The sequence below is a fragment of the Salmo salar genome, chromosome ssa20 (genome assembly GCF_905237065.1).
Source record: "Salmo salar chromosome ssa20, Ssal_v3.1, whole genome shotgun sequence".
Taxonomy (NCBI): Eukaryota; Metazoa; Chordata; class Actinopteri; order Salmoniformes; family Salmonidae; genus Salmo; species Salmo salar.
Window position 1 is genome coordinate 18583262 of NC_059461.1, and position 26066 is coordinate 18609327.

Genomic DNA, 26066 nt, shown 5'->3' on the forward strand with positions numbered 1-26066 from the left:
TTGTCTTGAAGAATGGGCAAAAATCCCAGTGGCTAGATGTTACAAGCTTATATAGACATACCCCAAGAGACTTGCAGCTGTAATTGCTGCAAAAGGGGGCTCTACAAAGTATTGACTTTAGGGGGGTGAATAGTTATGCACACTCAAGTTTTCATTTTTTTTGTCTTATTTCTTGTTTGTTTTACAATTTGTTTTATTTTGCATCTTCAAATGATACAACCCCCCCAAAAAAAATATATTTTAATTCCAGGTTGTAAGGCAACAAAATAGGAAAAATGGGGGGAGAATACTTTCGCAAGCTACTGTATATATATATATATATATATTATTCTTGTATGTGAGAATATAATGACTGACACCTATTTTTCACTTGGAGAGAAGAGTGTAGTTAACCAATAATCAAATATGATATAATATTGAAATGTTACATATGACCCATGCAATGGTCACTTACCAAGCGCTCTGACATGGGGGTCTTGTCGCCGGCTGGTAGGTGCTGCTCCAAGGCAAGGACGATGCAGTTGGCTATAATGGTGGCCAGGATCAGGTATTCAAATGGAGTGAAACCGTTAAGAAAAACCTACTGTGCTACATTAGGCATACAGTAACTATGATCTGCAATACATTCTAACAGAAGAAGAAGATGAGGAAGAGGAGGAGGAAGAAACAGAAGAATGGGACCTAGAGGAAGTAAAATTACCATATTAAAAAGCTCCTCAACAGTAGGTAGGTTAACCTAAATTATACAAGAGCTGAAGCCTAATGGCAAAACATACGCACAGTAATTAAGTTACACTTTTAGAAAAAAGGGTTCCAAAAAGGTTCTGCAGCTGTTCCCATAGGAGAACCCTTTTTGGTTCCAGGTAGAACTATTTTGGGTTCCATGTAGAACCCTCTGAGGAAAGGGTACTACATGAAATCCAAAAGGGTTCTACCTGGAACCAAAAGGCGTTCTAAAGGGTTCTCCTATGGGAACAGCCAAAGAACCCTTTTTGGTTCTAGATAGCTCCTTTTTTTCCAAAATGTAATTTTTTTGTTGAACTGGATCTCAACACTAAACATGACTGAGGGAACTGAGTGATTTATGAGTTGAACTGGATCTCAACACTAAACATGACTGAGGGAAGTGAGTTATTTATCAGTTGCTGACTTACATGATGTCTCAGTTGCTGCTGTCCATGTCATCGCATGGTTGTTTATCGCCTCTGGAGACTGTGGCGCACAGAGGACTAGGGTCTTAGCTCAGGCAATGGGCTACAGTACATCAACAGATAAAAACACATAATTCACTGGCTTAGGGCAGCTCAGGACTTTCTTGCTACAATGGCTCCCATGAACCTAGAATCTAGCTCAAGGGAGAAAAATACTGTGAAAGTGGCTTGGAAATGCACAGGTAAGCTAAAGGTTGAGAAGTGTTTACACAGCACCAGAGTTAAGTAATGGATGCGATTACACAAATGAATGTAAATTAATTGCAATACCTCACAGGTTCATTAACCCAATCTCATGTAATATGCTTCAGGGTTGACTGTTTCTCTAGGAGGCCTAAGCACAGCACAAGAGGTTGGTGGCAATCAGTGGAATGGTATCAAATACATCAAACACATGGTTTCCAGGTGTTTGATCCCATTCCATTTGCCCCGTTCCTACCATTATTATGAGCCGTCCTCTCCTCAGCAGCCTCCACTGATGCACAGGTTTCACAAGCTGCAGAGGATATCCCTCATTTGGCAAATTATACAAAATATGTCATGTCAACAGGTGGCTGCAATCATTGTTTTCAATATACTTCTACATAGCATTTTATGGGACATAAACGACAATAATGATACATTTTGCCTTAAAAGAAACAAATTGGTTTTGTAAACTACGCTAAATGCAAAATTCATTTCCATTTATTCTCATGGCTTATTGTTTTGATGGGACACGCACGCAGAATAGACTGTATCTGTTTATTAGACAGCCTTCCCGCTAGCTTGCCATTTAGGCCTACCGTTGAGCAGCATTTTGCACATGGGTAGATTCAGCACCTTGGAGAGCGCTTGTGCTGAAACGTTGCTAGGAGAGACTTGGTCTGAGAAACAAACGGATCGATACAGCAGTTATTTGATATGTAGCCTAACAGTGGCATAGTCCCCTGGGCAGACTATCACACAAGCTTGTTTACTTAGCCCATATACCGGAATCAAATACATTAGGCAAGTAGAAAGTAAAACAAGTATAGGCCTCACCTATAATTTATGGTGCTTTACAAAACCAATCAAATTATCCTGCTGAGAAGATTTTCACTGCACTGCCATTTGGGTTGAAAAAGACAAAAAAAACAAAAAAATACACCTCCAGCCTTCATGTTAATTGTTCTGTAGCCACAGCTCAGATTTATGCCACGGATCAGAAACACCACTCTGACAGGTTCTTGGTAGGCAACTTAGCTGCATGTAGGCCTACCAGAGAGAGGATGCCAAAAGCTGGAGAAAACAGGAATCTTGCCAAAAAAACAGAACAATATCACCTACAATAACCTATTGGAGTGGGTCTGAGAGAGTGGATATGGCTATACTGGCCTACTGAGAGTGGTTATACTGTATTACAAAGACCAGTCAACAACTGGTTGTCCTCCATGTCATATCTTCTCATTGGCTACAGTAAATTAACTTAGATAATCATGCCCTGTAGTCTGGAACCTTGCCCCCTGTGCTTAATAACGTCAAGCCATTAAAACCCAAGTAGGCCTATAATGTTCTAATAAAATAATGTAATGGTACGAGAAATAGGCTAGGTTGTTTAAAGCAACAAAGGATATGGCCATTCTGTAATCTTTTTGGCATATTTCCGTATGATACAATCCTCACTAAAGATGAAGACAGACCGGTTGACAGTAAGACAGCTCTGCTTGACAGGGATGGGGTTGTAAATGGCCATTGTCCTGGCTCTTTGGGCCATTGATTGTTTGTACACCCTAGGGCCGCTTGGGGGGCCTGCTGGCCGACCTGCCCCCCTTGGTGGGCCCGCTTGACAGACCCCTCCACGCCGGTTGGATAGTTCCTCTTCGAATCGAGCCATTCTACAATCGCACAGATCTTAGTGAAAAAATCTAAACTTAGACTAGATAAAAGACAGAGCAAAAGCATCACAACACACAGTTGTTCCAGCCACGAGTTCCTTTCGGTGAATATTCAACAAACATTCAAAAATAAAATGATGTATTTTTCTTCAGATATTCTGCTGGCTGGTCCCCGCCTTGTTACTTCCCATACTTTCAATTGTCCAGATTTTCAAATGATATGAAACATGAAGGAGAAAGTTTATATTTCCATGTCAAATATTTGTCCATGGGTCTTCTTCTGGCTGAATGGCCACATATGCGTAGCCTATAGCCTATCCCTTTTCACTGGGCTAAGCTTTAAAAACAGCCAGTTTAACATGTACAAATGTCGAGCAATAACAATTCGCATCATTCGCAGAACGCATGCCATAAGGCGGGCTATGACTGCATAGCTCACTTACAATTAAGCTCCAAATAAAATAGATGCATTTATCTGGTGTATCCTCCTCGATTGGTTTGCCATTGCGCGTTTAAGTTTTTCTTTTGTATTACCTTACCCCACGTTCCTTATGAAAACGAGGTGCCTCACATGATCCGTTCCAATAATCTTCCTATTAATTCGGGCACGGTGTAACGAGAAAACACAAGGTTGGCGCCTCTGCTTCCGCTAAATCGCTCTCAGGCAATGTATAATATAACCACTTTCTCCAGCCACTGCTCCTTATGAATCGGCACACGTGACTAAAAAGACGCCAGGCTCCACCTGTATCGTCTCTGTATCCATAGCACCAGGGAGAAAGAGGGAAGCAGCCTCTCTCTCGTCCCCCCCCCGAGCAGAATAATCACCGAAGTTGCTTGATAAATCGCATCAAACAACGCATATGTAGAAATCATGAAGGACAGCAAAATGAATCATTATTCTTTTTTTTTTTTTCATTCAATAGCATCCGCAATCTCCTGAGATGTTGTGGTCCTGGGCATCCTCCCTCCCTTTCAAGTATTGCTGCGTTTTGGGTTATCATGACCGGGTGGGGTAGCCTAGGCTACAGCAGAATATGACTGATGTTTATTCTTTGGTAAACGCTAAACACCGAGCTGAAATCTGCCTTGTATAATGTTATTTTTCAATATGCAAAAAAAATGAGCAGCTGCTTATTGTCTTGCGTGGTGCTATACAGCTAAATGGGTGGGGTGAGGGTTGCATCAAATTCAATACTAGCCTATAGCCTACCTGTATCTCTATCATCGTCGCTGATGTCAAAACTGTTCAACAGCTAGAATAACATATACTACATATTATTCATGGTTAAAATAGAGAATTAGGCATGTTAAATAACATAACACAAAACTAGACAGTATTCTAGGCTACTATAGGCCATCATTAATTGGCATTTGCTATCCCTAGCTTTCTTGTAAACTGGAATACTCATCAACAAATATGAGAAATAAATAATGTTTTAAAATGTACTTTATTACTTTACTGTGCACTTAATAGAAAAGGAGACATGGAAAAGGTGAGCATTTGTTACAGTCTAGGGCTACCCTTAGCATTTGATTTCTGTCCGCAAATCTACTAAAAATACATTTGATATCAGTCTACGTTTAAAAAAGGAGTCATAGTGGTGGTCAGGGGAGAGTGAGAGAGACCCCCACGGTGGCTGAGGGAGGACAGAGGTGGCATGGGGGTGTTTTGGCAGAATGGGAACTTGACTGTTGGGCTGGGGATGGGCTGGCCACCCTCTCTTAGCTCTGAGCTCCCTGGGCTATGGTGGCTGACGAGTGTCTACACATTGGGGAACAGCACAGGCAGCTGTAATACTTGCTCTTGACCTTCCAGAAGTTATCTCCATAATCAAACCTGAATAGGGGAACACAGGGTAGCCATCAAAACACGTGTTCATGTACTGGAGCCTTTTCCTTGAGCTTTTTGATTGATTATATAGAACATTAATACCACATAGAAAAGACAACATCTATTCAATGATTGTCTTATATGTTTTGTGCCTCTCACCCAATCTGATCACCTGACTGAATGGGCTTGCTGGAGAAGAAGGGAACCGCAGGTCCTGGTGCATGGTGAACACTCGGACTGCTAGCAGGTTAGGTTCACGCAGGTGGTTTATAAACCGGCCAATGTTGCCAAAGAGTCGCGCATCAATACAGTGCACATCACCCACCTGCACAACAGTAGATGAAGCAATAAATACAATTATAATACATTTTATTTGACAAACACCTTTCAGGGTACTCAAGGACATCGTACATTAAAAGTAGGCCTACATAAAGCAAGTGCAGTACATACAATTGCAAAATCTATTGCATCAAAGTAAAATGCCATGCCTCCAATCACTCACTCAATTAATATAATTAGTAAAGGCTGATATGTTGAGCCCTCCTGTGAAGAGGTAGCATAGACAGTCATGAAATTGTCAATTTTTCAATATGCTTTAGTATAGCAAATAGCCATCAAGCAAACTAGAAGCTGATGCAGCAGATGCGTGCTGTAAGAGGAACATGTATCAAAAGAACGTTGTCTCTGACATTGGCATTGTGTGCTCTTCAGCACCGCCCGTTGGTATACAAAAGTATAAAAATGATGCCACATTAACAATATTACATTTGGAATACACCATTGGCCAATAAAATGTGAGATTCTCCTGGATGAAATTTAAAATCACCTTACTGTCCAGGGTGAAAAGGAACGATAATAATAAAGAGAGCCTGCTGTATATAATCTGTGTAATCACAACATTGAAATGAAGTGAAGAACTGAAAATGACAAATCCTGTTTTAACATTATCTGTTCATGACATCACAATTGGCTCATGTCATTTGTATACCAAGACATTATCATAGTTATGGTTGGGCAGTTTTACAAACACTCAATGAAAGCAGGCGTGGTTACACTCAAACAGGACCGGAGGCTCCTTCTGACAGAACTCCAGAGGCAGAAGCCCCTCCTGAACAACCACAAGCAACACATTTTACAGGTCATATAACACATCACATATGGGAGTCCATAATATCCATTTGAAATACATGAAAGCATTAACCTTACCTTGTAATGTGAACTTCTCCGTGATGTAGTTATGTACTTACTTTGTTATACCAACAGCGCAGGCTGAGCTGGGCACACATACAGGTATTTGAAGAGCAGTCATCTGTACATCCGCAATGCTGAAATAGAAGGAGAGTGAGATTTCATTAAACAACACTTATCGAGAGAAAGTGTGTGACTTTTTCTGGCCTACAGTAACTAACGAAGCAGAACAAGATGGGATTGGACTATGACTGTGTGTTTCACAGAGCACTGGAGGTTAACCTTTAAATGAGTGATGTCCTTGTCTATATTAATTGGGGAGGTGACACAGGTGTCAGGGACGTATTTGTAGTTATCAGGACAGGAGTCACTGTCCACCCCGTTAACACAGGTGATGGGGACTGCCTCATACCCCCGAGAGATGTCCCTGAAGAGGACAGAGAGGACGACAAATAATCAACACATTTACAGTAATTAGACAAAATTGTATCCCTTCATGTTCCCTCTCACCGCCCTAAGGTACACCATGCTGTTACAGTGAGGGAAAAAAGTATTTGATCCCCTGCTGATTTTGTACGTTTGCCCACTGACAAAGAAATGATCAGTCTATAATTTTAATGGTAGGTTTATTTGAACAGTGAAAGACAGAATAACAACAAAAAAATCCAGAAAAACGCAGGTCAAAAATGTTATAAATTGATTTGCATTTTAATGAGGGAAATAAGTATTTTACCCCTCTCAATCAGAAAGATTTCTGGCTCCCAGGTGTCTTTTATACAGGTAACGAGCTGAGATTAGGGGCACACTCTTAAAGGGAGTGCTCCTAATCTCAGTTTGTTACCTGTATAAAAGATACCTGTCCACAGAAGCAATCAATCAATCAGATTCCAAACTCTCCACCATGGCCAAGACCAAAGAGCTCTCCAATGATGTCAGGGACAAGATTGTAGACCTACATAAGGCTGGAATGGGCTACAAGACCATTGCCAAGCAGCTTGGTGAGAAGGTGACAACAGTTGGTGCGATTATTCGCAAATGGAAGAAACACAACATAACTGTCAATCTCCCTTGGCCTGGGGCTCCATGCAAGATCTCACTTCGTGGAGTTGCAATGATCATGAGAACGGTGAGGAATCAGCCCAGAACTACACGGGAGGATCTTGTCAATGATCTCAAGGCAGCTGGGACCATAGTCACCAAAAAAACAATTGGTAACAGACTATGCCGTAAAGGACTGAAATCCTGCAGCGCCCGCAAGGTCCCCCTGCTCAAGAAAACACATATACATGCCCGTCTGAAGTTTGCCAATGAACATCTGAATGATTCAGAGGACACCTGGGTGAAAGTGTTGTGGTCAGATGAGACCAAAATGGAGCTCTTTGGCATCAACTCAACTCACCGTGTTTGGAGGAGGAGGAACGCTGCCTATGACCCAAGAACACCATCCCCACCGTCAAACATGGAGTTGGAAACATTATGTTTTGGGGGTGTTTTTCTGCTAAGGGGAGAGGACAACTTCACTGCATCAAAGGGACGATGGACGGGGCCATGTACCGTCAAATCTTGGGTGAGAACCTCCTTCCCTCAGCCAGGGCATTGAAAATGGGTCGTGGATGGGTATTCCAGCATGACAATGACCCAAAACACACGGCCAAGGCAACAAAGGAGTGGCTCAAGAAGAACATTAAGGTCCTGGAGTGGCTTAGCCAGTCTCCAGACCTTAATCCCATAGAAAATCTGTGGAGGGAGCTGAAGGTTTGAGTTGCCAAACGTCAGCCTCGAAACCTTAATGACTTGGAGAAGATCTGCAAAGAGGAGTGGGAAAAAATCCCTCCTGAGATGTGTGCAAACCTGGTGGCCAACTACAAGAAACGTCTGACCTCTGTGGTTGCCAACAAGGGTTTTGCCACCAAGTACTAAGTCATGTTTTGCAGAGGGGTCAAATACTTATTTCCCTCATTAAAATGCAAATCAATTTATAACATTTTTGACGTGTTCTTATGGATTTTTTTGTTGTTATTCTGTCTCTCACTGTTCAAATAAACCTACCATTAAAATTATAGACTGATCATTTCTTTGTCAGTGGGCAAACGTACAAAATCAGCAGGGGATCAAAAACTTTTTTCCCTCACTGTATACCTGCTAAGCACCTTTTCTAAATGACTGTCCCTGCTTCTCCTAGCATCTGTCAGCTTCTTATTGGCGTTCAGGGCCGCCCACACCTTGGAGTTGTAGATACAGCAGTCCAGAGGAGTCTCCCCCCTCTGTTCCTGAGGTTCACGTCTGCTCCTCGGGACAGAAGCAGTCTGGAGGAGTAGACATCATACTGGATGTGGCTAGGCTCCCTCTCACCTCCCCATCATGGCTATGGTCAGCAGCATGACTGCCACCCACTGGCCAGGCTAGCGCAGTCACTGTCTCTAGATGTGTGCATCTATGTGTGGACAGGTTCCTTCCATAAAGGCTATATACCTACAACTGGTCTCATCGCAGGTTAGTGCGCATATGATAATATAACAATTTATCCAGGTGGGATAGGCTATTGATAACAAATCATATTTTTCAAGAACAACCTGGTGTCATGCTGCAGCTCTGGGAGAATGGAGACTGTCTTACTACTCACGTCACACGTTCCAGTTGGTTCTCCCTGGCAGCGATATGTAGAGGTGAGTCCCCATGGACGTTGACTGCATGGAGTTCACATCTGGCATCAAGCAGGATCTGAGCGATGTCATCGGAGCCAGACAGGGCTGCCCAGTGGAGGCCAATGTTCTCTTCCTGAACAGGGATCACAGGTCAACGCGGAAAAACATACCCAGGAGCAATACCTTCCCCACACACCACAGAGACAACCTTGCATCTAAACGCTACTGTATCTTGAAGATACATTGTTATATTTTTGGGCCATTTATGTCAAGTGTATCAGTATACAGTACGTCATATACAGTGGATTTAAAAAGTCTACACACCCCTGTTAAAATGCCAGGTTTTTGTGATGTAAAATAATGAGACAAAGATAAATCATGTCAGAACTTATTCCACCTTTAATGTGACCTATAACGAGAACAATTCAATTGAAAAACAAACTGAAATCTTTGAGGGGGAAAAATAAAAAATAAAAAACTCACAATAACCTGGTTGCATAAGTGTGCACACCTTTAAACTAATACTTTGTTGAAGCACCTTTTGATTTTATTACAGCACTCAGTCTTTTTGGGTAGGAGTCTATTAGCATGGCACATCTTGATGTGGCAATATTTGCCCACTCTTCTTTGCAAAAGTGCTCCAAATCTGTCAGATTGCGAGGACATCTCCTGTGCACAGTCCTCTTCAGATCACCCCAGAGATGTTCAATTGGATTCAGGTCTGGGCTCTGGCTGGGCCATTCTAAAACGTTAATCTTCTTCTGGTGAAGCCATGCTTTCGTGGATTTGGATGTGTGCTTTGGGTCGTTGTCGTGCTGAAAGGTGAACTTCCTCTTCATCTTCAGCTTTCTAACGGACGCCTGAAGGTTTTGTGCCAAAATTGCCTGGTATTTGGAACTGTTTATAATTCCCTCCACCCTAACTAAGGCCCCGGTTCCAGCTGAAGAAAAACAGCCCCAAAGCATGATGCTGCCACCACCATGCTTCACTGTGGGTATGGTGTTCTTTGGGTGATGTGCAGTGTTGTTTTTGCGCCAAACATACCTTTTGGAATTATGGCCAAAAGGTTCAACCTTGGTTTCATCAGACCATAACACATTTTCCCACGTGCTTTTGGGGGACTTGATGTTTGTTTTTGCAAACTTCAGCCGGGCTTGGATGTTTTTCATTGTAAGAAAAGGCTTCCGTCTTGCCACCCTACCCCATAGCCCATTCATATGAAGAATACGGGAGATTGTTGTCACATGTAGCACACAGCCAGTACTTGCCAGAAATTCCTGCAGTTCCTTTAATGTTGCTGTAGGCCTCTTGGAAGCCTCCCTGACCAGTTTTGTTCTCGTCTTTTCATACATTTTGGAGGGACGTCCAGTTATTGGTAATGTCTCTGTGGTGCCATATTTTCTCCACTTGATGATGACTGTCTTCACTGTGTTCCATGGTTTATGTAATGCTTTGGAAATTATTTTGGACCCTTCTCCTGACTGATATCTTTCAACAATGAGATCCCTCTGATGCTTTGGAAGCTCTCTGCGGACCATGGCTTTTGCTCTGAGATGCAACTAAGAAAATGTCAGGAAAATCCTACTAGAACAGCTGAACTTTATTTGTGATTAATCAGAGTCACTTTAAATGATGGCAGGTGTGTAATGACTTATATTTAACATGAGTTTGAATGTGATTGGTTAATTCTGAACACAGCCACATCCCCAGTTATAAGAGGGTGTGCACACTAATGCAACCAGGTTATTGTAAGGTTTCTATTTTTCATTTTCCCCCCTCGAAGATTTCAGTTTGTTTTTCAATTGAATTGTTCACATTATAGGTCACATTAACAGTAGAAAAAGTTCTGACATGATTTATCTTTGTCTCATTCTTTTACATCACAAAAACCTGGCATTTTCACGGGGTGTGTAGACTTTTTATATCCACTGTACACTATACAAATGTTTGACAAAGAAATCATACTTGTACAGACCAATTGATATGTTCTCCTTTACAACAAAATACAGCAGTTATGACTTAAGTTGTTAATTCCTCAAAGTAGTAAGTTGACTTGTTGTTGTATGCGCCCAAGGTGACATTTTGAAGCATCCCTTTAACTTGGATTACACCATGTACTGTAGGTGAAACGTGCAGACCGGAACATTATGCACCCCTTGGGATCCATCCCACTGTAACCTTGCCTGTGTCTAGCCTCCCCTCCCCTCCTCAGGCTGTGAGAACAGAAGGTAGGTAAGGTGATGGGATGTACAGTAGGGTGAACAGCATGTATCCTATACAGTACTGACCTTGTCTCGGATGTTAACATCAGCCCCTTTGGAGAGCAGCAGTAGGACCAGCTCTCTGTGCTTGTACTCTATAGCCCAGGTGATATGAGTCCACCCACCGTCATCCTGAAACCAAGCACAACCAATGAAGTTCATTAAAGTAAACTAAATTTGAACTAAAATGAATCATGAGAAAAAAACAAAAAACGGAATTAAAATAATTAACAAAACCCGTTTGAAAAACTAAAACTATACTGAAACTATTTTTTGACTCTAAAATTAACTAACAGTTTTTTTGGGGGGGGGGCAAAAATCGAATGGGGTTTTCAAGCTTCTTTTCCTAATGGGGTTTTGAAGCTTGTGAATCTGGCGGGTCTAATTGAGATTAACTTTAAAATGTAAAGGTAGATTCAGTGAGATGATGTTGCCACAAGCAGCACCGCAGATATTGGGTGCATTTGAGGGGTAAGGCTAAATAGGGCTGTCACTAGATGTGTACTGGAGGCGAAGTCAGGTGCAGGACAGCAGAGTGAAGTGAGCAGGCGCTTCACTTTATTCCGGTAAAATATCAAAAGCACAAACAACGTGCCCAAAACACGTAACATAGACAAGTGTCTGGCGCATAACAAAAATAGCAGTAGACAAAATACACGTAACACAAACAATCTTTCACAAAGACATGATGGGGAACAGAGGAATAAATACATGTAGATTGATTGGGGAATGGAAACCAGGTGTGCAGGGAACAAGACAAAACAAATGGATACATGAAAAATGGAGCGGCGATGGCTAGAAAGCCGGTGACGTCGACCGCCGAACGCCGCCCGAACAAGGAGAGGAGCCGACTTCGGCGGAAGTCGTGACAAGGGCCCTATAAATTCTGCGTTGCAGAGACTGCGGACGGAACCACGGAATCCAGACATTAAAACGAAATTCAACAATATTCAAAAACGTATTGTACTTAGTAGGAAATCAACTACATCTATTGAAAGCTGGAAAGGTTTTCCCAAAACCCATCTCAATTAAATGTTAACTACGAATAGCCTATGCTTACCTGGCAGAATGATATCATGATTATTTCCATCAATCCAGTGGCCATTTGTTTTGCAAACTTTGCAATCACATGAACGCTACAGCAACACCGCTTAACCAAACAATTTCTTACATTTTTCCCGGACGTCAAAAATTATCTCCTGATGTAGTTAAAACATGGCTGTCAAATTAGAACATCCAATTATTTAGAATGTCGAAATTCACATGTATTTAATTCCCGTATTACATACTCACAAACTGAAATCATAATATAATATTGCATGTACATTGTACAATCAGTTAGTGACAAAGAGCCTCAAATATCACATTCATTTGTATACCTCCACTGAACACATAAATCATTAATTGGTTCCTGTTTTAGTCATGTCTTTGGTCAAGTTCAGAATGCAACACACTGTGAAAGGCGGGGATCGACTTGACAAAAGTAAAATCAAATCAAATGTATTTATAAAGCCCTTCTTACATCAGCTGATATCTCAAAGTGCTGTATAGAAACCCAGCCAAAAAACCCAAACAGCTAGCAATGCAGGTGTAGAAGCACGGTGGCTAGGAAAAACTACCTAGAAAGGCCAGAACCTAGGAAGAAACCTAGAAAGGAATCAGGCTATGAGGGGTGGCCAGTCCTCTTCTGGCTGTGCTGGGTGGAGATTATAACAGAACATGGCCAAGATGTTCAAATGTTCATAGATGACCAGCAGGGTCTGGGACAGGTAGCACGTCCGGTGAACAGGTCAGGGTTCCATAGCCGCAGGCAGAACAGTTGAAACTGGAGCAGCAGCACGGCCAGGTGGACTGTGTGATCCGCTCGAACACGTCCATTAAGATGAACACAACAGCTAAGTGCGTTGTTAAATGCTTTTTTGCCCTTCCGCTTCACTTTATACACAGAAGATCTCCGCTAAACACAGAATCAAGATGTTATCAGTCTCTCTTTTGCCAATGATAACTTCAGAACAAAGTTGACTGTAAATACAAGGTTGCCAATGTCTTTGAAATTGTTACAAACAAGCGAAGGACAAAAACCAAGATGACTGCAATAAAAGATAAATAGTATAGGCCTACATATTTCAATCATATTGAAATCAATTTCATGTTCAATCGATCAATTTATTTTTGCTCATTGTAGGCTAGTCTACAGTCTGTAATTTTTGCCTCAATATATTTATTTAATGTGCAACAACATGTGCGCAATGGATGTGCCTAATCTGTGATTTAGTGTATTATTATTTTTCGGTAAGCATTAGAATAATCCGTCTCAATATTTGCTGCCATAGTTGGTGATATCTCTCTAGGAGGTGATCCATCGTCAGTATTGTGAAGAAATGATTATGTTATGGGAAGATTTTAAGGGAGAAAGATGATCCGAGAACAGCACTGCCTTTCTTTCGTTCCTATCAGTATCAACACACGCTCCAACAACGCACTTCGCAAACGTTCTCCCTGCATGGTGTTTTGGGAAGCGCATGTTACATCTTCTGCCGTTTTAGGAACAATGCATCTTTAAAACACTCGTAAGCCTAACTTCCATCGCTATCGGGAAAACAGCCCCTGGTTGTTGCGGAAATTGACCCACTACTACTGTTTACTTGGTGCATCTGCGTAATCTCACTGAGTCTACCTTTAAACCTAACCTATGACCTGACCCATCAATTTATGCATTACTGCCCCTCAGTGGAAAGAAGTGACATCCCAAAAACACAAAAACTACACATAAATGGCTTCTAGCCTCCCACGCGTAGGCTACTTTCTGTCCCTAAGACTGAAACTCAAACAGAATAATATAAAAACTAAATAGAAATGTTTTTATAAAACTGAAACCTTTATTTCAGGGGTAAAAAAAACAAATCAGGACTGTTCATACCGATCTGAAACGACACATAGATGTTGTATTTAGACTCATGATTACACATAAAGGAGGATAGTTCCTACATGATCAGGTGCTTACTTTGTTTTCCAACTGATCTTGTGTCCTTTTTGACATCCTGTGAACCCTGTTCATTGCTGCTCGCAGCTACAGTGCCTTCAGAAAGTATTCATACCCCTTGACTTTTTCCACATTTTGTGGAAGGCTGAAATGTCTTAAGTCAATAGGTATTCAACCCCTTTGTTACGGCAAGCCTAAATAAGTTCAGGAGTAAATACATCACATAATAAGTTGCATGGACTCACTCTGGTTTGCAATAATAGTGTTTCATACATGAATGACTACCTCATCTCTGTACCCCACATATACCATTATCTGCTAGGTCCCTCAGTCAAGCAGTGAATTTCAAACACAGATTCAACCACAAAGACCAGGGAGGTTTTTAAATGCCTCGCAAACAATAAGCAGACATTGAATATCCCTTTGAGCATGGTGAAGTTACTAACAACACTTTGGACGGTGTATCAATACACCTAGTCACTACAAAGAAACAGGCATCCTTCCTAATCCAGTTGCCCGAGAGGAAGGAAACCGCTCAAGGATTTCACCATGAGACCAATGGTGACTTTAAAACAGTTACAGAGTTTAATGGCTGTGATTGGAGAAAACTGAGAATAGATCAACAACGTTGTAGTTACTCCGTGAAAAAGGGTTTGAAACCCCTGCTTTGGATTATTTTATTGCACACAATGTGAGAGGGCATTACTTACTAACAGTTTGAAGGCATAAAAATGCAAGGCAAAACATGGTAAATCACCTGGAATCATGACAACAGTGAGGAGCAATTTCAGTCTCTAGCTTTCCCATTAAGGTCAGGAGTTTTACAATCCATTTAATATTACCCACAATATATTGAACATCCTAATAGGCAGACTGTTAAACTGTCTTCCAACAGCACTGACCTCCAACTCACCCTGCCAAAGCCTAGCTGATAGTACGCATGAATTATGGATAGACGATTTCAATGAAGCTGTTAACATTTCAACTGGACCTGTTAGTAGAAGAAGGAGCAGAGTATTGATGGGTAACTACCTGACAGTTGACCTGTTTGGATGTCTTGTACAGGAGATGATCCACTATGGTGTAATGTCCCAGTTTAGCTGCCAAATGCAGACAGGTGGAGCCCTTGATATCCTGAGAGGAGATGAAGAACAAAATATTATTCACTGGTTTTGTTCATGGCCATTTAAAAAAAACACCAACTTATATATATTCTTTTACCCCTTTTTCTCCCCTATTTTGTGATATTCAATTGGTAGTTACAGCCTTGTCCCATCGCTGCAACTCCCCTATGGACTCGGAAGAGGCGAAGGTCGAGAGCCATGTGTCCTCCGAAACACGACCCTGTCAAGCCACACTGTTTCTTGACACATACACTGCTCACTTATCCTGGAAGCCAGCCACACCAATGCGTCGGAGGAAACACCCACTGGCAACCAAATTCAGCTTGTAGGTGCCTGGCCTGCCACAAGGAGTCGCTAGAACGCGACTGGACAAGGAATTCAGAGCTGGCTAAACCCTCCCCTAACCCGGACGATGCTGGGCCAATTGTGCGCCACCTCATGGGTCTTCCGGTCACGGCCGGCTGTGACACAGCCTGAGATTGAACCCGGGTCTGTAGTGACGCCTCAAGCACTGCGATGCAGTGCCTTAGACCGCTGTGCCACTCGTGAGGACCGAAACACCGACCTTGAGCTGCTACAGTATATGGTTAATAGTTTAAGACATGAACGTGTCATGGACATAAAACAGCTTGATCACTTTACATCTACAGTACACCAGAGTTCCAGCTCATTTAGCGAAAGTCTTGTCTTATGAAAGGTAACACAGCTGGTGGGGTTGACAGAAGATCATGGCCTATCTATGGGGGGGATCAATGAACTCTGCTCCACACACTGACCTTATAGCTGACCGCTGCCCCGGCCCTCAGCAGGTACTTGACCGTGTCCAGATGGTTGTTGTCACAGGCGTCTATCAGGGGGGTTCTCTGCTCCTCATCAATAATGTCCAGGTTAGCTCCAGCCTAAGCAGGATGGGGAATCAGAAACCTTTTACACCTGTATGCTTGCACTGTATAATAGAGTGAATGAAAAAAGGAAACCGCACACTGTTCTTGATAGTATCACTGATATTTAATAAGCTTACGTAAGCTTATTAAATATCAGTGATACTATCAAGAACAGTGTGCGGTTTCCTTTTTTCATTCATCCTGTTTCAACTGTTGCCATGCACCTGTAACAAGGTTGCTCAGATGTGCGAGTGCCTTTTGAATCTTGTTATACTGTATAATAGAGTGAAACTCACAACCCTCTGCACTGTAAACACAACGTACTCAAGAAGCACTGTCAATATTGACCCCGAAAAGCAAATACATTTTCTTGGCGTGAGGGACAGGAATGCAGCAGAGCTGCTAACTTAGTCATCTGCTACACTTGTATGCCAAGTGATTATAATGTGAAGAGATAGCCAATACCTGCTATATGTCAGAGTACATCTCCTCACCTGGACAAGCATGTGACAGACCTCCTGGTGTCCAGCTGCTGCAGCATGTAGAGGGGTCCTCTTGTTCTGACTGTCCATCAGGGTGTTGGGGTCTTTTCCATCCACTGGAACAAAGAGGTACATTTCCTTTTGAGTCATGTTGACAACTTTCCCCTCGGGGACAATAGAGTATGTCGTGAAAATAAAATAAAATCAACAAGTGGTTTACTTTTTCATTCAGGTTCAAATATTAGAAGAGGATTGCTCCATGTAGGAACAAACTAGGCATACAAATTAAACCTGGAGAGATGTGGCATGTTCGTACCCAGCAGATGGATGACTTTCTGGAGCTCCCCGTGATGGGCAGAGATGTACAGTTGCTTCGTGGGATATTTCACTTTCTTTGGCCTCATACTAAATACCAAAAAGAGAAATCTAGCTACAGTATATCACTTGGTATGCAGCAGAAACATCTGTAAGAGTGCCTATTACAGTCATCATTGACATGAAACAGTAATGACTACGGACCTACTATGTGTTCTTTATATTGTATTATCTCATCCAAACTGCTAAAAGTCTAATAAGTAATGAATAAGCTAATAAGCTAAATTGTAACCTTACTTTTCCTCATCCAGGGCCATCAGGATGCTTTCTAGTGACATTTTAGCTGGTTCCTCTCCATCACCTAAAGGCTCCCTCTTCAGGCTAGTGCAAGACAGCATACAGCAGTCATTACCATTACATATTAAGCTAAATACCCAAGTAAATGATCAATGCTAGCACTAATGCAGAGAGAAAGAGACACAGATTAGGATTGAGGGAATCAAATTGAGAATGGAAGAGTAAAGTCTAAATAATCTGTTGTTGGGGGAGGTGTCCAGCGTACTCTCAAGCTCAGTGGTCTTCTTAGCCCTGTGAATGAGGGGCCTGATGGACACAGCAGGAACAGGGGCCACAGGGGAAACAGCTAGCACAAGAGGAAGTACGGGCTCAGGTTTGACAGTGGGGACAAAAGCTCTGGGCCTTGATGACTGAGGCACAGCCACTGTGGAAATGGTGAGAGATGCTGCCATACGGTTTGCACTCCATGAACACATACATGATTAGTCAGATATTAATATTAAAGGCAAAGCAGAGTGCTTTAAGAATTAACAACCCCAATAAAGTAATGGGACAGGTGTGTCAGCCTATCAGGTCTATCTTGGTTTATTCCTGCTGTATTCCTCCACTCACCGCCCTGCAGAAGAGGCCACAGACAGGGCAACACTGGTGCTTGACCATGCCGGCCCTGTGGTCCTCACACAGAACTAGCAGATGCACTGTGTTGGACGGACACATCATCTCAGGCTTCACAACATTCCCCTGACATCGACTCACCTGTAGGGAGGAGATGAACGGAGAGATAAATAGAAAGAAGCAGAGAAATAAGGGTTGTTTAGACATTAGCTCAACACACAAAGGCTGGGTAAAGGTTAACTTTGCCCCCAGGCTATTTCAAACTTTGGGGAGGATATCTGGTGCGCAAGACTAGGGAAATGTTGCTTCAGAGCAGGTAAAACTCACCAGACCATCCACCCTCTCTGTGGCCATGCAGGTGTGCTCAGTCTGGAATAGGCTCTCCCCACTGCATGGGATCTCCATGCGACAGCAGCACAGAGGGAGCTCTTCAGACAGGTCCGTCTCTGTCACCTCACCATCAACTGGAAAGCCTGCAAAATAACACAAATCAACATCCAGGTCAACAAAACAGATTTAATGTACAGCATATTAATGTATTGTACAAGTATCATTTCATAACTTATGACGAAATGTTTAACTCATCTCTAGGGAAACTATTACCTGAGAGAGGAGGAGACAACAGCTCATCTTGGGCTTTCAGATTTAGCGATTCCAAAGTCAATTCAATGTATTCCTGCTTACTGCTGTTGTCCTCTTTCTCCATTTTGTTTCCTTTGGTTAAATCTTTTTCCTTGTCTACACACTGCTCGGCTAACAGTGCATGGCTTTCTTGCATTTCACAAATCTCTCTGTGCGTCAGATCTACTCTCTTCTTTCTGACACTTTCTTGCTTTTCCGCCTTCGCAGCTAGGCTGTCTTTCTGCAGGGAGAAGGGGAGAATCATTCAGACACTATTAGAGAGAATCAAAGTTCATCCACAGTGCATTTCTACACAAATATTTACAAAAGAGTAGATGGGATGGGTCTCTTACCTTCAACACTTTGGTTTTCTTCTTGGGGACAAAGTTGTACATTCCCATCTTCCTCTTCCTTTTCCTAGACTCTGCAGACACATACGGACGGAGAAGTGGCAGATGGTGGTTCAAGCTGGCACAGTATGTCATCACTAAATAAAGTGGACATGAGAGACAGTGTAGAAGAACAGTCTTCCCAGAAAGGAAGATGACTAACCTGGATGTGACTTGGTAGAGACAATACTATTTCTTTTAAGGCTCGGAGGTAGCTTCATGTGGGAGGGGGCCATTGAGTTTTCCATCCACATGCCTGCCATGCTCCACTGCTCTGTCCCCGTTAAAACGCTTCAGAACAGACTCTAATGAGATCGGACACCAGTCATAATTTAAAAGGACAACATTTCATGTTCTGGGTTAAGATGAACATTACCTTCAGTACTGCTGGATTGGAGGCAGGTTTGCCCATAGCCTTCCATGCACACCGTGTCCTGGCTGGAGAGTCCACAGATGGAGAGCTATGAGTTTGTAAATCTGAGATCCCTGCTGCAACAGCTTCTCTACCATTGTCTGCAGGGGTTTGAGGGGTTTTGGTCAGTTTATGTGCTGAACCACCTGTCCTTTGAACCACCTGTCCTCTTGCTTGTTTTTTTATACCCAATAAAACCATTGGAGCCAGTGACAGAGCAATGAACGGATGCCATCTTAACTTTAGCTTTTTTGTTGACCTGCGATTTAGCACTCAGAGCCTTCTTCCCCTTGGCCCCTGTGGGTGTCACAGAGAGGGGGTTAGGGTGTCTTTTCCCTGCCTATGATTCCTGACTGACCCCCCTACTCTCCATGGCTGTCCTGGAGGAATCATCTGGCCTCTCCACACCAATGTCAACAGTTTCACCTGGAAGATTACAGCTGTGACTCCCATCAAATAAGATTAATCACATTCACACACTGTTAAGTGGGCAAGTGGTAGTTGTAAATGAGGCCAATGTGAGAGTGATTATAGCATAGATAGAACTCACCAGTCCCTCTGGATCTGGGGCGGCGCGGCGTTCCTTTGTCAACTTAGATCTCTCAGCATCTACCTCACAGCTCTTTTAGGGTCGCACCTGGCAAGCTGAGAAATATCACCAAAATCAGGACAATCCCATTTGACATTTCAGCACAGTTCAGTATCTCAATCGCAGTACTTGTGCCTACTTAGCGCAAGTTTAGTTCTTCACCAAACTTTAAAAAACACAAGTATTTCTCTAATCCATGTTTAGTACTTCTACAAATGATGCTGTACTACCAGAACCAGAGCACAAATGGACAGAGCCAGAGCACAAATGGATCCTGGAATTTCTGACGGGCCTGCCCTTGGTGGTGAGGGTAGGCAACAACACCTCCGCCACACTGACCCTCAACACGGGGGCCCCTCAGGGATGTGTGCTTTGTTGCCTCCTGTACTCCCTGTTCAACCACAACTGAGTTGCCATGCATGACTCCAACACCATCATAAAGTTGCTGATGACACGACGGTGGTAGGCCTGATCACCAACGGTGATGAGACAGCCTACATGGAGGAGGTCAGAGACCTGGCAGTGTGGTGCCAAGACAATAACCTCTCCCTCAACGTCAGTAAGACCAAGGAGCTGATTGTGGACTATGAGAGAAAGAGGGGAGAGCACGCCCCCATCCACATTGACGGGGCTGTAGTGGAGCGGGTCGAGAACTTCAAGTTCCTTGGCGTCCACATCACTAAGGACTTAACATGGTCCACATACCCCCAGACAGTCATGAAGAGGGCACAGCAGCGCCTCTTCCCCCTCAGGAGGCTGAAAAGATTTGGCATGGACCTCCGGATCCTCAAAAAGTTCTACAGCTGCACCAACGACAGCATCTTGACTGGCTGCATCACCGCTTGGTATGGCAGAAGAGATATTTCAATTGAATACATTCAGTTGTACAACTGACTAGGTATCCCCTTTTCCCTTTCCCAAATGCACCTGCCTCGACCGCAAAGTGCTACAGAGGATGGTGCGGACAGCCTAGTACATCACTGGGGCCGAGCTCCCTGCCATACAGGACCTCTATATCAGGCGGTGTCAGAGAAAGGCCCGAAAAATTGCCAAAGCCACCTAAGCCATAGACCCATCAAACTCAACGCTGGACCTCGAAGCCAGTTCCACTGCATTTTTTCATTGTTACACTCTAAACAGGGACTGATTTAGATCTGGGACACCAGGTGGGTGCAATTAATGATCAGGTTGAACAGAAAACCAGCAGGCTCTAGATCTCATAGGCAGTGTTGGAAAAAGTACCTAATTGTCATACTTAATAGAAAAGGACTCAAGTAAAAGTGAAAGTCCTACAGTAAAATACTACTTGAGTAAAAGTCTAAAGGTATTTGGTTTTAAATATACTTAAGCATCAAAAGTAAATGTAATTTCTCAAATATACACTGCTCAAAAAAATAAAGGGAACACTTAAACGACACAATGTAACTCCAAGTCAATCACACTTCTGTGAAATCAAACTGCCCACTTAGGAAGGAACACTGATTGACAATACATTTCACATGCTGTTGTGCAAATGGAATAGACAACAGGTGGAAATTATAGGCAATTAGCAAGACACCCCCAATAAAGGAGTGGTTCTGCAGGTGGGGACCACAGACCACTTCTCAGTTCCTATGCTTCCTGGCTGATGTTTTGGTCACTTTTGAATACTGGCGGTGCTTTCACTCTAGTGGTAGCATGAGACGGAGTCTACAACCCACACAAGTGGCTCAGGTAGTGCAGCTCATCCAGGATGGCACATCAATGCGAGCTGTGGCAAGAAGGTTTGCTGTGTCTGTCAGCGTAGTGTCCAGAGCATGGAGGCGCTACCAGGAGACAGGCCAGTACATCAGGAGACGTGGAGGAGGCCGTAGGAGGGCAACAACCCAGCAGCAGGACCGCTACCTCCGCCTTTGTGCAAGGAGGAGCAGGAGAAGCACTGCCAGAGCCCTGCAAAATGACCTCCAGCAGGCCACAAATGTGCATGTGTCTGCTCAAACAGTCAGAAACAGACTCCATGAGGGTGGTATGAGGGCCCGACGTCCACAGGTGGGGGTTGTGCTTACAGCCCAACACCGTGCAGGACGTTTGGCATTTGCCAGAGAACACCAAGATTGGCAAATTCGCCACTGGCGCCCTGTGCTCTTCACAGATGAAAGCAGGTTCACACTGAGCACATGTGACAAACGTGACAGAGTCTGGAGACGCCGTGGAGAACGTTCTGCTGCGTGCAACATCCTCCAGCATGACCGGTTTGGCGGTGGGTCAGTCATGGTGTGGGGTGGCATTTCTTTGGGGGGCCGCACAGCCCTCCATGTGCTCGCCAGAGGTAGCCTGACTGCCATTAGGTACCGAGATGAGATCCTCAGACCCCTTGTGAGACCATATGCTGGTGCGGTTGGCCCTGGGTTTCTCCTAATGCAAGACAATGCTAGACCTCATGTGGCTGGAGTGTGTCAGCAGTTCCTGCAAGAGGAAGGCATTGATGCTATGGACTGTCCCGCCCGTTCCCCAGACCTTAATCCAATTGAGCACATCTGGGACATCATGTCTCGCTCCATCCACCAACACCACGTTGCAGCACAGACTGTCCAGGAGTTGGCGGATGCTTTAGTCCAGGTCTGGGAGGAGATCCCTCAGGAGACCATCCGCCACCTCATCAGGAACATGCCCAGGCGTTGTAGGGAGGTCATACAGGCACGTGGAGGCCACACACACTACTGAGCCTCATTTTGACTTGTTTTAAGGACATTACATCAAAGTTGGATCAGCCTGTAGTGTGGTTTTCTACTTTAATTTTGAGTGTGACTCCAAATCCAGACCTCCATGGGTTGATAAATTGGATTTCCATTGATTATTTTTGTGTGATTTTGTTGTCAGCACATTCAACTATGTAAAGAAAAAGTATTTAATAAGATTATTTCATTCATTCAGATCTAGGATGTGTTGTTTAAGTGTTCCCTTTATTTTTTTGAGCAGTATACTTAAGTATCAAAGAAAAAGTATAAATCATTTCAAATTCCTTATATTAAGCAAACCAGATGGCACAATTCCAGGGGCACACTCCAACACTCAGATATCCTATACAAACCAAGCAAACAAAGCATTTGTATTTAGTGAGTCCTCCAGATCAGAGGCAGTAGGCATGACCAGGGATGTTCACATGATAAGTGTGTGAATTGGACCATTTCCCTATCCTGCTAAGCATTCAAAATGTAATGAGTACTTTTGGGTGTCAGGCAAAATGTATGGAGTAAAAAGTACATGATTTTCTTTAGGAATGTAGTGAAGAGTTGTCCAAAATATGAATAGTAAAGTAAAGTATAGAACAGATACAAAAAAACCTACTTAAGTAGTACATTAAAGTAGTTTTACTTAAGTACTTTACACCACTGCTTGTAGGTTAAGAGTTGAATACCCCTGCCATAGACTCTTCACTCTGCTACTGTCCGGTAAATGGTACCGGAGCATCGGCTCTCAACTTAAATATTGCAGATATATTGTGGCTTCTATCAATGTAATTGTCTGCATTATTTCCAATTCCCCATATTTAACTTCCTGACTGATGTCTTGAGATGTTGCTTCAATATATCCACATAATTTTCCTCCTCATGGATGCCATCTATTTTGTGAAGTGCATCAGTCCCTCCTGCAGCAAAGCACGCCCACAACATGATGCTGAGTTTGAAGCTAGGCCTTGAAATACATCCACAGGTACACCTCCAATTGACTCAAATTATATAAATTAGTCTATCAGAAGCTTCTAAAGCCATGACATCATTTTCTGGAATTTAAAGGCACAGTCAACTTAGTGTATGTAAACTTCTTATCCACTAGAATTGTGATACAGTTAATTATAAGTGAAATAATCTGTCTTTAAACAATTGTTGGAAAAATGACTTGTGTCATGCTCAAAGTAGATGTCCTAACCGACTTACCAAAACTATAGTTTGTTAACAAGAAATTTGTGGAGTGTTTGAAGAACGATTTTTAATGACTCCAAACTAAGTGTATGTAAACTTCCGACTTCAACTGTGTATATATACACACCATCTTCCCCTCCCCGCCACTCACACCCCATCCCCGTCATTGCATCTCTTAATACATACATTTTAATTGAACATACAGACAGAAATTAAACACAAAATCTCAGTTTAAATAAAGAAGTTAGATCCCACACATGGAACATACAGTGTAATTCTGAAACAAATAGATCACCACCATTCTAAGAAAATCCTTGTAGCATAATAGCTGATAAATCAGGTTCTAGATCATTTAGATAAGGTTCCCATACTTTGTAGAACTGATCTGTTTTAGAATGCAATGTGCATGTCAGATATGCCAATGGCACCCATTCAAATAGTATCTTATGCCAATCTTAACTGAAGGGACCTTATCACTAATCCACTGTAAGAGAATGTTTTTCCTCGCTGCGAAAGTAAGGATGTTGTAAAGCCTCCTCTTACCCACAGAAGTAACATGCCTACTAGTAAAGAAACTGGGTCCAATTCTAGATTGACCCCTAGGATTTTTTTCAATTTCTTGCAGAACACCAGACCAGTATCGTTGTAATTTGGAACATGACCATAAACAATGTGTTAGGGTGCCTGTATCAGTTTTACATTTAAGACACTGAGGAGAAGAGGAAGAGGGGCTAAAAGCATATTATTCTTAACTGGATTGCTCTAGTACGATTATGCTCTAGTACGATTACATATAGATATTGTTTTTGCATATCTCCAAATGTCCTCCCACATCTCTTCGTCAATAGTAACAGACAATTCTTTCTCCCACATTCGTTTCACCCTCTGTGTGTCAACAGTAGAAAAGGACCTTAAAGCATCATAAAACAAACGTAGACATTTTCCTTTGTTGGGAAAAAAGTATTATTTCAATGACAGACACATCAGGGTTGCCAATCAAGGTAGTGCTCTTCAAAATATGTCTTACTTGTAGAAAGTGGAAAAGGTCCTGCTTTGGGAGTCGATATTTCTCAACCATCTGCTCAAATGACAATACAATCTTATCAGCAAAAAAATAATTTTGTCTGCCTATGCCCTTATTAAGCCAAAAGTTAAAGCCAGTACCCAGCAATCCTGGAACAAAATCTGGGTTGTTAACAATTGGGGTAAGAGCAGAGGTTAGTTTGGTTCTTCCCAAAAAACATTGAACTGACCTCCATGCTTTGAGTGTGTTAAGTGTAATGGGGTTATTGCAGTGATCCTTTACAGACTTGAAACTTCTGAAAAATACAAGATCCTGTAAGGGGTATTTTGAAAAATAAGTCTCAATGTCTAACCAAATAGAGGAGTCATCATTTGTGATCCAGTCAGAAATATAACATAGGTGGGCACACCACTGATAAAGCCTAATATTGGGCAGAACCAAGACCCCCATAGAGCCTGGCAGCTGCAATATTGCCATCTTAACTCTTGGCTTGCGTTTACTCCATATGAAGGAACTTAGCCATTTACATCTTGTATTACCTTATTGGAGAGTAAGACTGGGATCATTTGGATTGGGTAAAGTAGTTTAGGTAAAATATTCATTTTCAAGAGACATATTCTACCCAACCATGAAATCGGAAGAGGGTTCCAGCGCTCCAGATCCTGTCTTATTGTATCAAACAAGGGAACAAAATTGGCTTTGTACATTTGCTGGAATTTAGGAGTTACAAATATACCCAGATACATAAAACCTGAGGGAGACCATTTAAAAGGAAAGGGGGGGGGGATAATAGGTACAGAATGAAGGCTACCAAGTGGAATAGCCTCTGATTTAGTTAAGTTCCTCTTGTAGCCTGAGAATTCACAGAATAATTCAATAATACTAACAAGAGATGTATTTGAAGTCTCGGGCTAGAGATGAACATCAGAACATCATCATCATACAAGCTTATTTTATGATGAACATCACAAATGAGCAGACCCTGTATAGCAGGCATTACTCTGATGGCCTCGGCCAGTGGTTCCATAGCGAGTGTAAATAGGAGAGGGGACAAAGGACAGCCCTGTCTGGTACCTCTGTGTATAGAGAAGCTATTTGACCTTAGCACATTAGTAAGGATAGCAGCCTGAGGATCATCACATAAAACTTTAACCCATTTTATAAAGTTGTCCCCTAGGCCAAATTTAGTCAGAGCAAAGAATAGGTAGGACCACTCCACACGGTCAAATGCTTTCTCAGCATCTAGGGAGAGCACAAGACCACCCATAGCACTTCGCTGATAGGCTTGAATAACATTAAGAAGCCGCCTGACATTGTTACATGACTTACGGCCCTTAATGAAGCCAGTTTGGTCCCCTTTCACAATTAGTGGAAATAAGTCCCCTAGTCGTGTGGCTAGAATTTTAGAAAGCAATTTTCTATCCACATTCAGAAGGG

The 26066-nt window shown here is 42.7% G+C and overlaps 1 protein-coding gene and 1 pseudogene across 1 annotated transcript in view; both read right to left on the minus strand.

The window, feature by feature from the left end:
* The window catches only part of LOC106579993 (voltage-dependent N-type calcium channel subunit alpha-1B), a 146035-nt gene extending 142256 nt beyond the window's left edge, over positions 1-3779 (minus strand). Inside the window, exons 1-2 of the mRNA XM_045703026.1 lie at positions 2804-3779; positions 455-560 (exon numbers count right to left, since the gene is read on the minus strand). Of these exons, the coding sequence (XP_045558982.1) occupies positions 455-560; positions 2804-3063 (366 nt within the window). The 5' untranslated portion in view covers positions 3064-3779. The remainder of the gene's footprint in view (positions 1-454; positions 561-2803) is intronic.
* A 1839-nt stretch (positions 3780-5618) lies between these two features.
* Positions 5619-19527, minus strand: LOC106580222 (histone-lysine N-methyltransferase EHMT1-like; annotated as a pseudogene).
* Between the last annotated feature and the right edge of the window lie 6539 nt (positions 19528-26066).